We start from the raw sequence: 14,674 nt of genomic DNA, 5'->3' as shown, positions 1-14,674 counted from the left end.
GCGGCGCGCGCGGGGGCGGGGCCCGGTGTGGGGCGCACGCGCGGCGGGAGGCGGTGCCAGCCCCGCACGCGGAGGTCCCGGCGCGCGCCGCTTCCCGTGAGGAGAAGCGCGCGGCATGGCGGGCACCGGGATGGAGCCGCGCCCGGACCCGCACCGGCTGCGGCCGCCTCGGCGCGGCACGACCCAGCGCGACCTCACCAGCGCCCACATCGAGTCCTTCAACTACGCCGTCAGCGAGGGCGTCTATCGCGCCGTGCAGGTGCGGGGAGCGCGGGGCGGGGGGCGCGGCGCCGGGCCCTCCCCCGGCCCCGCCGCGCTGACCCGGTGCCGTTGCAGGATGTGCCCTCGGTGGAGTTCGCGCTGAAGGACACCCGGCTGGCGCTAACCCTGGTCGGGGTGTCCATCTCCCCTCCCGCCGTGCCAGCCGGGACGGTGTGCCAGGAGAGGAGGGTGTTCCCGGCTGAGTGCCGCGGGCTCCGCAGCACCTACCGCGGCAGGATCACCGTAAGTGCCCGCGCCCGTCCCGCACACGCGTGTTCCTGTCCCGGCCGAGCCCCGCACACGCGTGTCCCTGTCCCGGCCGAGCCCCGCACACGCGTGTCCCTGTCCCGGCCGAGCCCCGCACACGCGTGTCCCTGTCCTGGCCGAGCCCCGCACACGCGTGTCCCTGTCCTGGCCGAGCCCCGCACACGCGTGTCCCTGTCCTGGCCGAGCCCCGCACACGCCTGTCCCTGTCCTGGCCGAGCCCCGCACACGCGTGTCCATGTCCCGGCCCTGTGCTATAGTTTTAAAGGCCCCTTCCCGGCTCAGCGATCTCACGGGGGTTCAGGGAGCTCTGCCGCCCGCGGGCTCTGGGGTGTTGATGATGTGCGGCCTCGCTGTTTTTCCCCGCACATCAAGCTTGTCGTGGTCCCGGCCCCGCTGCCCTCCTTTCCCGTGTCTTCCTGCAAGCAGCCAGCCGGCTTGGAAGACCTTGGATGATACCCCGTGTCATCCCAGAGAGCAGCATAATCCAAGTCTTGTTTCTGCAGGAATCCAGGTTTCAAAAGCAGAGTTGCTCCCATGCAGAAGTTCAGAGTTATAAATCTCTCCTGTTCACAGGTTCTTGGTTTTTGTAAAGTGCGTTGAAATTTGCCTGGAGAGGAAGCATCCCCAGCAAATATTTTCCTTTGCAGTGTGAAAGGATTGCACATTGCTGTTTTCTATTAAAATGATGTGGTTGTGTCTGAGCTGATTGTTATGTGAGGCACCTGGTGCAAGGGAGGGCTTTCATGGAATTTCAGGGGTTTTACTTGTTTTCTTTTTTGTTTGGGGTTTTTTTTTTTTTTTTTAATTTTCTCTGAAGCTGTATACCTTGCCATGATAAAAGCTACTCTAAGTGCAGGACATTGTCTGAAAATGAAAGTGGGGCAGTGCAGATTGTTCCTAGCTGCATTCCCAGTGGATCTTAGATTTTCCTGAGCTACAGCTGCTTTTCTTTTCCTTACCTGAATCCTGAATTATTTCCTTTTTTTTTTTTTCCCATTGTCTTTTTAATTATTTTTTTAATGCTTTAAGCCGTTAGAACAGTTTGCTGTGCCTTGTATGAAAAGGCATTGTCTTGTGCTGGGACAAGTTAACCTCTACCCTTCCCTGCCCATGCACAGCAGAAAACACTCAGTAATCACTCCCTGTTTCCACCGTGCTACTTTAGCACCGTATCCCTCCCTCAGTTCCCACTGCCCCAGGGTAGGATGTGAGCCCCAGTCTGCTGAGCAGCTGTAGACCCTTAGTCATCACTTCAGGTGTAGACCAGGCTGCAGCATTCCCTGTGTAAGGCTGCCCTGTGGATTTAAAGGGGCATAGTGGCATTTCTCTTCCCTTTTCCAGTAATTTCTGAGACTCAGTTTACTCATTTTTGCTGCTGCCAGATGTTGAACCATGTTCCTCTATTGCACTGCCAGTGTTTCTCTCCTGCAGGTCAGCAGCTCTTTCAAAGCCTGTCATTCTGCATGTAAAGTTAGGATTCTTTGCTCACACAGTGCCAGAACTTGTTAATAAATTTTCTCTCCTTCATGAGTTTCTTTCTTGGTTTTCAGATCACTCATGAATGAGCTGAGTGAAGAAAGGAAAGATTTTGTCAGGCCTGTAGTGAGGATGTCTTTTCAGTGGACACTTGCTGTCTTCTGCTTTTAAGTGTTACCTTCTGAAGTTTCCTTTCCTGGTTGCCTTTTTTTTTATTTAGACTGCTCTGTTGAAGGGTCTGGAAGACAAAAGGAAGCCAGACCAACCTTGTTTGCTCAGCCAGCAACTTCTTTACCTGGCTTATATGATTTTCTTCTGAGAACCCATGTTGACTGTTCCCCAGAGTGTTATCTTTATGCATGTATCTACTGGCTCTTTTTCTTTTTATTGCTGCCATTTTACAGTGATACAAGTCTGTTCAACTGCTTGTGGTTGTATGAAAGGTACAGTTGATATAGCACGAAATATTAAAAGGGCAACTTAACTTGCTTACTGTTGGTGTTGTGTTGTTTTAGGCCGATATCAGCTGGTCAGTGAATGACATGCCACAAGGGACTATCAAACAGCCCTTAGGGTATATTCCAATCATGGTGAAGTCCAAATTGTGCAACCTCAGTGGTTTTTCTCCACACGACCTTCTGCAGCACCATGAGGAGGAAGAGGTAACAGGGATTTTGAGGGTCAGGAAGGTCTGTGTTTTACCTGAGCCATCTGTCAGGTCACCTTCTCTTTGCAGGGCTTGAACATTGATATTTTGTTTCAAGTTTGACTTCCCATTTTCTCTTGAAAGCTGGTTCTCTATGGGGGCTGGATGAAGCAGCTTGAGAAGTTTGCAGCCGTGGCTGTTCTGGAGCACAGGGATCTGTTTGGTGTCAATACCTACAGTTTTGGTATAGAACCTCTCAGCTGCTGCTGCACAGCAATTGAGAGTGCTGTGAAGGGGACTCTGCTTAGAGAAAGATTTGGAGAACAGGCATTAAAAGAGACATTTCCATTCCCAGTTGTCTTCTGCAGCATTTCCCTGTCTCCCCAGTAGCATGTTAGCTGTCTATAATTGAATACAGACTTATTTAGCTCTGGATTTTGAACTTACAAAAAAAGACAGAGAAAACTACAAAAGAAAATCAGAAAAGTAAGCTTGTATGTGATCAGACAGAGATCTTTTGCTCTGAAAATCCTTCTGGTTTATAAACTCAAAGTGAGAACTTCAGAGCTTTTTTAATTACTTTAGAAAGTTAATGTCAGCTATTCACATATGTTCCATTGATCACAAAGGTTTTTTCTTCCTCTAAATTGTGGACCTTTTCCTTGCACTGTGCTACCTTTAGACTTCATAAGTCCCTGCTAAGGAGTGCAGCCTTTCCAAAAGCAGTGCTGAATCATGTCTTGCTATTTACAAAAGAAATGTTTGGTTTTCGTTTATAGTACAGGCATTTTTTTCTTTTACTCACAATGCCGGTTCTGAGTTTCTAAGTGTATTAAAATGATTTTTCTTCTCCTTCCAGGAAATGGGAGGCTACTTTATAATCAATGGCTTAGAAAAAGTTATCAGGATGCTGATTATGCCCAGGCGAAATTTCCCTCTTGCAGTGACTAGACACAAGTGGAAAAACAGAGGCCCTGGTTTCACAGAGTATGGTAAGCTCAGCAGTTTTCTGCACTGCTTGAGGACAAACAGGAGTGACCATCTGTAGCTGAATTTTGGTCAATTGTTTTGTTGCAGTTCTTGTGTAGTGTTTATATTTTTTGCTGCACATAAGAATAAAGGGTAGTCACACCATCATGAAGGTACAAGCAAGAAGAAGGGACTTGCCTTGTGAGAGCTGTCTGAGCTACCCATGGGGAGCAAGGAGATTTTATTCCAGGCTTTGCAGTGCTTGCCACCTTTTGTTGTCTGGAAGGTGTAACTAACACCTCACCTGCAGTACAAGTCAGTGTTATCCACTGAACTAATCTCACTGATTTTGTCCATACTTCATGATGGCAGATTTAATATCCATGAAGCAGAGTAAACTAGGTTCATGGCTGCACCTTGCCTTTGTCATGTATACTCAGCAGAACCAGTTTAAAATTGAATTAAACCAGCAAATGTTAAATAGCATTTTAAACTCAGGTGTTGCCAGTTGCTGATTTGACTGGACTGTGGTGCTTGAGCACACACTGTAGTTCCATGCTAGTTTATTTCAAGGCAGTGCCAGATTATATGGTCCTTTTTTGTTTTATTTTTCTTTTTTCCTGCAGATGATAGTGTAGAGCTGGACGAGGAAACACTGCTGCTGCACTGCCACCCAAACACAGAGATAAGAGTGCCATTAGGAACAGTACTTGTATGTTACTCTGTCCTACAATCAAAGGTTACAAACAGGATAGTTGAGGCCCGGGTCTTTCTTTAAAAACTTTGTCCATCTTCCAGGCCTTCTAGCAGATGTGCTGACTGTCCTGAGACACAGCCCTCTTTTGCTAAGTGCTGAGTTGTTTATTTGAAGTGCCACACTGACAGTGAAAGGAGTGATCTGCCTCATGTTCTCAGCCAAGAAGTACCAAAGTTTCTCTCATGAATTGTCTCGCATTCCTTGGACATGACACAGCAATGCAGCCACTTGGTTTTGTACAGCTCGTGCTGATGTTGTGATTTTTCCAGGGGTGATGATGCACTGTGTCAAGGATGAGCATACTGCAATAAATATGAACCTTCACTACTTGGAGAATGGCTGTGTCATGTTAAATTTCATTTTTCGCAAGGAGTTGTTCTTCCTCCCCTTGGGATTTGCTCTGAAGGTAAGCAAGGAATGCTTGTCATTTCTATATGGAATAAACACAGAAGTTTTGCAAAGCATTTTTATTTTAAGTAATGAGAAGCTAATTCCTTTTGGAGTATTTTCAGTGATTGGAGAAAGGTCATCCAAACTGTGCAACACTAATCAAACACTCAGTCTGCAGCAGAGGAAGTGTCTGTAGGGACAGGAGATGAGGGGAGAGTCACACACTCATGGTTTTGTGGGGTTTTTCTAATGAATGGTCTGGATGGAGATCATTATCAGTGTTTGAATGTCCCCTGCATTACTCTCTAAGCATCTCAGCCCCACAGCATTTTGCAGTTTTCATTGTAGAATGGCATTTAATCACAAATGAAAACCTAAATCATGGGTTAGTATACAACCTTAGTTCTTTAGCTGTATTTTGTAGACAGGTGTTGTTATGACCTTATTTTTCTGATCTGATAAACTTCTGTCTCTCAGGCATTAGTTAATTTCCCAGACTACCAGATTTTTGAAGAGTTGGTGAAAGGAAGGGAAGATGACACCTTTTATACGAACTGTGTTACTGAGATGTTGAGAGCGGTGGTGGATGCCGGCTGTTTGACACAGCAAAATGTCCTGGATTACCTGGGAAAGAGCTTCAGAGTGAAACTCAACCTGCCTGAGTGGTACAGCAATGAACAGGCTGCAGATTTCATTCTGAGGTCTGTATGTGGCTGGGATCCAGTGTCATTGTGTTGAATTTATAGGCATATGGGAAAATATTATGATATGTGTTTTAAAGGATTGATGCAAGAAAACAGTTTCACAAGAGGGTGACAGTTTTTAGTGAGATAGCATTTTTGTGGTGTCATTGAAAGACACAAAAATTGAGGAAGACAAGGTTAAAGCTAGCTCTGTGAGGATCCATTTGGTGAACAGAAATACTGCAGTATATTATCAGTTTCACACAATCTCTGTCAATTCTGAATAATTTTTATATTTTAAAATGGCAGAAAATAAATGCTTTAAAATCTTCTTACTTGAAATAAGTTAAAAAGCAGTGGCAGAATTGGCTTTGAGACTGTCAGTGTGGCTGGCATTCAACTAAAAATTCATTTTTCTGGTAAAGTAGGTGTTTGCTCTTCCTCCAGCGTTAGGAATTAGTTGTGGTTTTCCTTTTTTGTTTGTGCTAGACTGTTGTTCAGCCCACAGTTTTCCACAGATGCCTTGATAGCAGTGGAGATTTGGAGTTTCTGTGACAGGACACTGATAGTGCTTACAGAAGTATTTTGTAGTTTATGTCTACTTGCCTTGTTAGGCTTTTATTTAAAAAATTGGTTTACAATTATTTAGGAGATACTTGAAGAACATGAAGCTAGCATGAAGAGATAATGGTAGTTGTCCTTCTTCTTTCTCTTCCTTCAGCAATTGTATCTGTATTCACCTGACCAATAGAACTGAAAAGTTTTACCTGCTCTGTATGATGACCCAGAAGCTCTATGCTTTTGCCAAAGGGGAATGCATGGAAGATAATCCAGACAGTCTTATGAATCATGAGGTGCTTACCCCAGGACAGCTTTTCCTTATGTTCCTAAAGGTAAGGACACATCTTTACATTTCTTTGCAGATCAGAAAGTTGGTAACATGCTTCTGACTTAAACAGGTAACTTACTACTAATGTATTCCAATTCAGTTTATAGGGATTCCTCATTTTAGGATGCTGGGAGTAGAGAAGTCGTGTTCAGAAGCTTGACTGTCCCATGAAGTTCACTGTGGAATAGTAGTTCTCATCCCCAAATAAGATACTTCCCTGTGTTATTACATATATTTATAATCTTTCTTTTCCCCTTTAGCCAGAATTTTCTTTAGCATTGTTTTGTTGAAAGCCTGTAAAAAATTCTCTACTACTTGAGTGGTTTGACAGTGAGCTTGGGGAAGCATTTTAGTGCTACAAAAAACAGCTACCAGGAGCCAGAAAAAGTTGTTTTCCTGCCTAGCCCTTGCTGTCAGATCAGCAGGGGAGTGAGTTAACAGCCCCTTTCTCTTGAATCCTAAGATCCTAAATAGTCTAAAGCATACAGTAGATACAGTGTTCACTGTATACAGAGTTATCCTGTGGTCAGATTGTAGGTACAGTTTCTGCTTTGGGTTGTTTGTGCTTTATGAAATTCTCTTATTGTACTTCATTTGCCAGTCTCATCACCATTCTGGGTGGAAGTGATTGCCAAGCTGTTGGGTGGGTGTTTTCCTTTTAGTTCTGTGTTGACATAAACCATCAGCATCTTGATAGAATGAAGTCAGTCTTAGAAATAAGTCTGGAAAACTGTCAGTTCCTTAAAAGTTGTCCATCTTGCTAATTTCAGAGGAGTTCTGTGGCATGTGCAGCTGTTGTGCTAGATTAGAACTGGTGTTCTAATTTGAGCCTTTCCTGTCCTGTTTTAATTTTAAATCTCTCACTTTTAAACCGTAGGAGAGGCTTGAAACCTGGCTGCAATCTGTTCGGTTTGTTTTGGAGAAAAGAGCAGAAAAGGCAAATATCAGCCTAAACACAGACAGCCTGGTGAAGGCATTCAGCCTGGCACCAGACTTCACCAAGCCATTTGAGTATCTGCTTGCAACTGGTAACCTGAGGTCTAAAACAGGTAAATCTGCAGGCTTAAGGTGACCTTTTTTTTTCCTTTTTCCTGTAAAACGAGGAACAACATAAAATAGATCTCTTAACTGGAAACAACTGCTTGTAGGCAGGCATTGTACACTGTAACTGAATTGCTAAAAGGGGTTTGAAGAAAGGGATAGTTGAGGGAAAAGGCAAGATTTATGCACAAGTATAGGCTGTGTGCATGGTATAGAACAGGTTAGTTATGAAAGCAAAGCCTGTACTCACATGAATAGTCGAAGTGAAATTTAGCATTATTCAAAACAGCGACCATAATTCGATTTGCTTTCCCAAAGATTATTTCTTCTTAGAAGGTGCAGTGTAAGAGAAGGGGCATTTTTTTAATCACAACTGCCCTATTAGTCATGTGAGTTTAAATGGAAAGAAATGGGTTTGCTGATGTAGGTTCAGATTTATCTGATGCTTCCCTGAAGTGCCCAGTATGACAGTGTTGTAATGGAGTGCCCACTAGAAAATGAAATTAGATTGAAAACCTGCAGAATTTTGGTAAAACATAATAGCTTCAAATTCCTATTTGCTTCACTGGCAATTACTTCCACATGTTTGTAAAAGGAACTAGATTTTAAGGAATAGCTTGGAATTTAAAGTCTCTAGGTCTCTTACACGTCACTGAATTGCCTGTGCACATGCACCTGCCTTGTTGGGATCCAGTGTGAGCATCTTCAGGGGTTGTGAAAAATAAGAAACTGTCTTGTAACATCATCCCGTGTTTCTTAAAGCTGGATGAGCTCCTGACATAAATCTCCCCTTTGTTCCCTAGGGCTGGGCATGCTGCAGGCCAGTGGTCTCTGTGTGGTGGGGGACAAGCTGAACTTCATCCGCTACCTCTCCCACTTCCGCTGCATACACAGAGGGGCGGCGTTTTCCCAGATGAGAACCACGACTGTGCGCAAGCTGCTGCCTGAATCCTGGGGCTTCCTGTGCCCTGTGGACACCCCGGATGGAGAGCCCTGTGGGCTGATGAACCACATGACAGCTCTGTGTGAAATTGTCACCGAGATGGTGCCCGTGACAGACATCCCACCTTTGTTATGTTCCCTGGGTATGTTTCACTGGCCTGATGGTTTAGTGAAGTGCCCTGTGCCTGGGAAGGGTTCTTCACACAGCATCACAGCACACTGCTCGGCTGAAAAGTGAAATCAAGTTTGACCTGTACTTACTGGGCTTCTGCTTAGTGGTAAATAACACATTGCTTGTACAGGCACATCAGCCTGTAAAATTCAATGTCAGTGTCTCTCAGCTGTGTGCTGTAGTGTGAGGATGTTCACTGAAGCACAAGGAGTTGCACAAGGAGTTCTCTGAGAAACTGGACTAAGCAGTAACTTTGTAATGACTTGAACTGACCTGCAGTTCACTTGTGATTACCACAATAGTGAGAATCCCTATTTCAGTCAGAAAAATGAGGAGGGAAATGACATTCTAAGTTGTAAATGTTTTTCATTTTCCATTGAACCTGTCTATGGTTTTGCCAAGAATTTTCTGATGTCTCAGAAAGTTTCTAGGTGTGAACTGAGAAGTACAGAAATAACTCCTGTGTTTTGTTTGCTTTTTTTTGGCTGTTCTGTCCATCAACCCCCTCTTGCCACAGGTGTCACCCCCATTGATGCAGCTCCAAGCCAGCCTTACTCAGAGTGCTACAGGGTTGTGCTGGATGGCTCCATGGTGGGCTGGGTAGAGCAGGAGCTGGCTCCCGAGATTGCACAAACACTCCGCCGTTTGAAGGTTTGTTGTCTTGTTTGAAATGTTTCTTAGCTAAACATCTTCAACATGCAGTGGTCAAAAATAGCAACGTTTGGAACTTCTTAGGCTTCCTTTTTTTTTTTTTTTTTAATCTGACCCAGTAATTTATCTTTGGCTGTACATTAGTGTTGGAGTGTGCTTTTGTGTTACCTTCTTTTATTAATCAGTATGTTTCAACTGTTGGTTTATGAAGTTACAGTTTTTGAAAGAAAATTTTCTGGAAAAGGCAAGATAAGACATATTCTGGTTTGGTTTTTTTTTTGGTGGAGGTTTTTCTTAAAGTATTTCTAAGAACTCCTCACCATAGCTTTTTATTAGTGGCTACACCTATAGTTGACCTTATTGTGTGACCAGGGGGATGCAGTTTAGTTAAACTTGGTTTGTGTTTCTAGATTGTTATTTCTTTGCACCAACAGATAACACAAGAGAAGAGATTTCCTGCACGGGCAGAAGTGGTCCTTATCCCAATGACAGGAAAACCCAGCCTGTATCCTGGGCTCTTCATTTTCACTAACCCTTGCCGGATGGTGCGGCCTGTCAGAAACCTGTCCTATGGAAGGAATGAATGGATTGGGACTCTGGAACAGGTGGGGTTTGCATGTTCCCATGTTACAGAGGTGCCTGGCATCAAAAATGGGTTTGGTAAATATTTATGAAAGGAGCTGAGGATGAGGCTTGTGTTGAAGAGCTAGAATAGGTGACAGAAGGGGTTTTTTCACTCCTCCAAATTGATTTCTAGTAACTCTCATAGCTGGACTGTAGAGATCTTTTTGAGATCTTCAGATCTGCACTTGGTGTTAGCTTAATGAAGATTTGAGGTGAAGGATTGCTGTGTTGTGTGTACCATGTCATCTTGTGTTACATTGTGTTTGCCAAATGGCTCCTGGGCAGCCCAGTGGATTGCTGGGGAGCTCATCCACTTGGAACTATTAAAGTGGGAGACAGAAAGGAGGACACATTACTGCAGTTCTGTATTTCAGGCTTCCTTCCCATGCACCTAATCTGTGATAGGTGGTTTACCAGCTGTCTGATTTGTCTTGCAAATACACTGCAGTGCAGGCAATAACCACAGCTAAAACTGAAATGGACAGAAAGCCATCAGAGACAGCTTTGTTTTGTTTCCTTCCCTTTAAAAGAAGGAAGTGTACAAGCATTATCCAATTTGATGTTTGCAGATCTTCATGAACGTGGCCACACTGGAGTCAGAGGTGGTGCCTGGAGTGACCACTCACCAGGAACTCTTCCCTCACAGCATTTTGAGTGTGGTGGCCAATCTCATTCCCTTCTCTGACCACAACCAAAGTCCACGGAACATGTACCAGTGCCAGATGGGTAAGTGCTGAAGTACCCAGTGCTGCAAGACGCTGGGCAGAGGGATTAACACCTCTAGTATACTGAATATATTTGTTTAGTTATATATATGTGTGTGTGTGTGTATATATATATATATAGGATTAACACCTCATATACCTCTAGTATATTGAATTTCTGACAGTATTTTCAGGAAGATGTCCTTAAACCACTACCTCCTTCTCATACTTTTCTGCAAGTATCAGTTCCCTTGCCAGGATATTGATGCTGCAGAAGCAAATGCTTTTTGACCTGGAAATACATAACATGGGCCTCACTCTGGGAAACACTGGGGAGAAGACACATATACATCCCCCAGAAAATGACAAAACAAGAAAACACACAAAAAAATTTCCAATAAGCAAAACTAGAAACACCACGCCGACCTTAGTGGGGATTTTGAAATTGCAAAAAAGAAATCTGCAGAAAAGAAAACAATATTAGGTGTAGTCTTTATGAAATGCTGTGAAAGGCATTGAGTATTGTGGTTCATAGAAAAATTAGAGCTGGGCTTAGGGCAATTATTAAATTCCAAGGGGCTTAAGATTGATAATCCTTCTTAATTTGTAAGTATTTCCAACTCTTTTCTTAACAAGATACATGGAGGAATAAATCCAGGTTTCCCTCCTCCCCTCCAGGAAAGCAGACCATGGGGTTTCCTGTGTACAACTACAAGGATCGCTCAGATAACAAGCTGTACCACCTGCACACCCCCCAGAGCCCTCTGGTGAGGCCCAGCATGTATGACTATTATGGGATGGACAGCTATCCCGTTGGCACCAATTCCATCGTGGCTGTTATCTCCTACAGTGGCTATGACATGGAAGATGCAATGGTAAGCCACCAGAAGGGAAAAAATCCTGCTATCCTGTGATAGGAATTTGATGTGGGGCACTGGGAGTAGGGGTGATACTCAGCTGAGAAAACCCCACTTTCTGTCTGTGCTGGTGCTCTGCCTTTTGGGCAGATTCAGCAGCACAGTGGTTGTGTTGTTACAGCAGGCAGTGCTGGGAGTAGAGCAGAGCTTTGTTTGTCCAAGACCGTGGCCTTCCAGCTTTGAAAAATACTGGGGTTATACAAGGCTTGAGCCTTTTGGAATGGTGACTTACGGGGAGACTTTAAAAAGGCAATGTTCCTATTTTGGTCTGATGTTTACCTTTGTAAATGTTTTCTTCTTTGAAATTATCAGCAAGTCTTTAACAGGCTTTTGTTTCTCCTTTTTAGATTGTAAATAAATCTTCCTGGCAGAGAGGATTTGCTTATGGAAGTGTTATCAAGGCAGAGAGCATTGACCTTTCCCTTAAAGCCAGCAGGGCAGGAGATAATTTAGTATTTGGCATCAGGCCTGGTGATCCAAACGTTGGGGAGAAGCTGGATGCTGATGGACTGCCTTTTGTAGGGTCTATCCTGCAGCCTGGGGACCCCTTCTACAGCTTCATGAACCTCAACACAGGGGAGACCTTCACTGCCTACTATCCGTAAGTACAGCTTGTTGCTCTGGCTCTGCTCACCCCCTGGGGAGGGCAGTTGGCCCTTTCCCTGCAGATGGTCCCTTTTCTCCTCACATAATAGTGTCCATGGCATGACAGAGGCATTAAGTTCGTGCTCTAGGTGACTCCCAGGCATGTGTCACATCTTTTCTCTAAGCCAGTGTGTGCTGCAGAGCTGGCTTTTACCCTAGGAGGATATTTTTTTGGTGATTTGCCTGTGCTGGTTGTATGTGGACATGATAACAGTTAAGCCTGCAGAAGACCCCTGGTATATGGAATATCAGGCTGAGGGCTCATCTATAGAAGGAGCACAACCCTGAACAAGGCACTTGTCAAAGCTCACACTTTGCCTTCCCTTTCTGCTCTGAACTTCCCTCTCTACTGAAGAACTGAGTGGGGTTCTTTATTTTGGGATCCCATCAGTATGGTGTGAATTTATTGGTGGTAGGGAAAAGGGATGCTGCCTTAACACAATGGAAATGGCAGTGGGATGTATTTTATCTGATACAAAGTGTGATCTAGATGAACCAGGTTGAAATGATCCTCTTTTTAATTAATGGGTGGCACATTACCTGATCACTTGAAAGCAGTACCTGAATGGCACTTGGAAGATGCCTTTGTATTGCTTCTTTGCCCTAATTCTTACATAGTCTGAGTTCCCTCACTACTGAGTAGTACTTTGAAGAATGGTGGTGTTTCTCAGCTGTCCAAAGGCATTTTATAAGTGGTTTAAGTTTTTTGCTTCATTTTCCTTTTGAAACTAAAAATTATTATCAAACCTGACACCTTTGCTATGATTGTTCCTACACAGGAGTAAGGAAGTGGGCATTGTGGACAACGTTAGGTTATGCAGCAATGACCGTGGTACTGGGAAGTTCAAGAAGGCTTGCATCACTGTGAGGGTTCCCCGAAATCCCACTATTGGAGACAAATTTGCCAGCCGTCACGGACAGAAAGGTATCCTGAGCCAGCTGTGGCCTGTCGAGGACATGCCCTTCACAGAGAACGGGATGGTTCCAGACATCCTCTTCAACCCTCACGGCTTTCCCTCCCGCATGACCATTGGGATGTTAATTGAGAGCATGGCGGGGAAGTCAGCAGCCCTGCACGGGGTGTCCTATGATGCCACTCCCTTCACCTTCACCGAGAAGAAATCTGCTCTGAAATACTTCGGTGAGACTTTAGCTAGCGCGGGTTACAATTTCTTTGGCACGGAGAAGATGTATAGCGGCATCAGCGGGATGGAGCTGGAGGCAGAGATCTTTGTGGGGGTGGTGTACTACCAGCGCCTGCGCCACATGGTCTCCGACAAGTTCCAGGTGAGGACCACAGGGCCCCGAGACGCTGTCACCAACCAGCCTGTCAAGGGCAGGAACGTGGAAGGGGGGATCCGCTTCGGCGAGATGGAGCGGGATGCTCTGCTGGCCCACGGCACGTCCTTCCTGCTGCAGGACCGCCTCTTCAACTGCTCCGACGGCTCCGTAGCCTACGTGTGCACAAGCTGTGGCAGCATGACGTCCCCTGTGCTGGAGAAACTGTCCCAGTCATCTGTGACCAGCAGCAGGAGGTACTCCTGCTCCGTCTGCAGTGCAGTGGATGCCATTGAGGTTGTCCCTGTGCCCCACGTCTTCCGCTACTTTGTGGCTGAGCTGGCGGCCATGAACATAAAAACAAAGCTCAGTGTGGAGTAGCTTGGTCCTTGACATGGTGATGGTTGGAGGGAGGAGGTACATAGCAATTCTTGTCCCTGAGTTTTCAGGTATTAAGTTAGTTCTCAGGTTCTTCAAAAGAATTCAAGACTAATTTGATGTTTGTATTGGGACAGGGTGCTTGCCAAGCTGTAGGGCAAGGAAAGATGGCTCTGTTGGTTTGTTTGGACTTCCTAAAGGATCACCAGCTATTGAGATGCGTATGAAAATCAGGCAATATTGCTTTCCCACCTAAGCTCCTGGGTTGAGAGTGATGGGGTTCTTTGAATTCAGGCTGAAACTGTAGGTATGAAGAGGTCATAAAACAGCATGAAGTGAAAGCTGGAAATTACAAAAAAAAAAATTTCTGTTTTTTTCAAGAAAAATGTATGCCTTAATGATGGGTGTTTTTGAAGTTATTGTACATGTTTTGTTTTTCTTTATTTCAATACATGTGCCTTGAGTCATAAAGGTGGCATAAAGTTCTGCTGCGTGAATCCACAGCCTTGACTGCAAGTAATCAAGGCTGCTCTGCCCGGTGTATTCTGGAAGTGTTGGGTGTCACCAAGCTGAGCGGTGCTGGGCTTTGGGGTTTATTTTGGTACATTTGGCTGAAGAATAAAGCAGAGGCATTTCCAGCCTGGCCCGTGCGTGTGCATCATGGATCTTGTAGGACTGGAGCTCGTCCTCCCCTTAAGTCCACAGCAGCTGTCACCCACCCCGCCTTGTCCCAGGTGTCGTCCGTTCCCCCCTGCCGCCCCGGCCACCGCGGGGCCGAGCGTGTGCCCCGGGCGCAGCCGTACCCTGCGGTGCAGCCCAGAGTTCTTGTGTAGTTCCTTCTTCACCTGCCGGCAGCGCCCTGCTCGACCGGGGGTGCTCCCGGGGCTGGGCGCGCGGGAGGCGGTGGGGGTGCCGCACCCCCGGGACCGGGACTCGCTCCGTGGCGCGACCGGCACGGAGCAGCGGCGGAGGGGCGGAGCGGGG

General features: G+C 45.6%; 1 protein-coding gene across 1 annotated transcript; it reads left to right on the top strand.

Annotated features, from left to right (window-relative positions):
- The first annotated feature begins 108 nt into the window (after positions 1–108).
- On the top strand, positions 109–14,334 carry POLR1B (RNA polymerase I subunit B). Its single transcript, XM_018921012.3, has 15 exons — positions 109–259; positions 337–504; positions 2,520–2,666; positions 3,510–3,642; positions 4,646–4,782; positions 5,244–5,467; positions 6,171–6,342; positions 7,216–7,387; positions 8,183–8,464; positions 9,011–9,144; positions 9,579–9,749; positions 10,338–10,494; positions 11,151–11,347; positions 11,737–11,990; positions 12,814–14,334. The coding sequence occupies exons 1-15, from the start codon at positions 116–118 to the stop codon at positions 13,691–13,693; spliced, it is 3,372 nt and encodes a 1,123-aa protein (XP_018776557.3). The 5' UTR covers positions 109–115; the 3' UTR covers positions 13,694–14,334.
- Positions 14,335–14,674: the final 340 nt, after the last annotated feature.

This window comes from Serinus canaria, chromosome 3 (genome assembly GCF_022539315.1).
Source record: "Serinus canaria isolate serCan28SL12 chromosome 3, serCan2020, whole genome shotgun sequence".
Classification (NCBI taxonomy): domain Eukaryota; kingdom Metazoa; phylum Chordata; class Aves; order Passeriformes; family Fringillidae; genus Serinus; species Serinus canaria.
The sequence above is the reverse complement of the archived record's forward strand: the minus strand, read 5'-3'. Positions and strand labels throughout refer to the sequence as shown.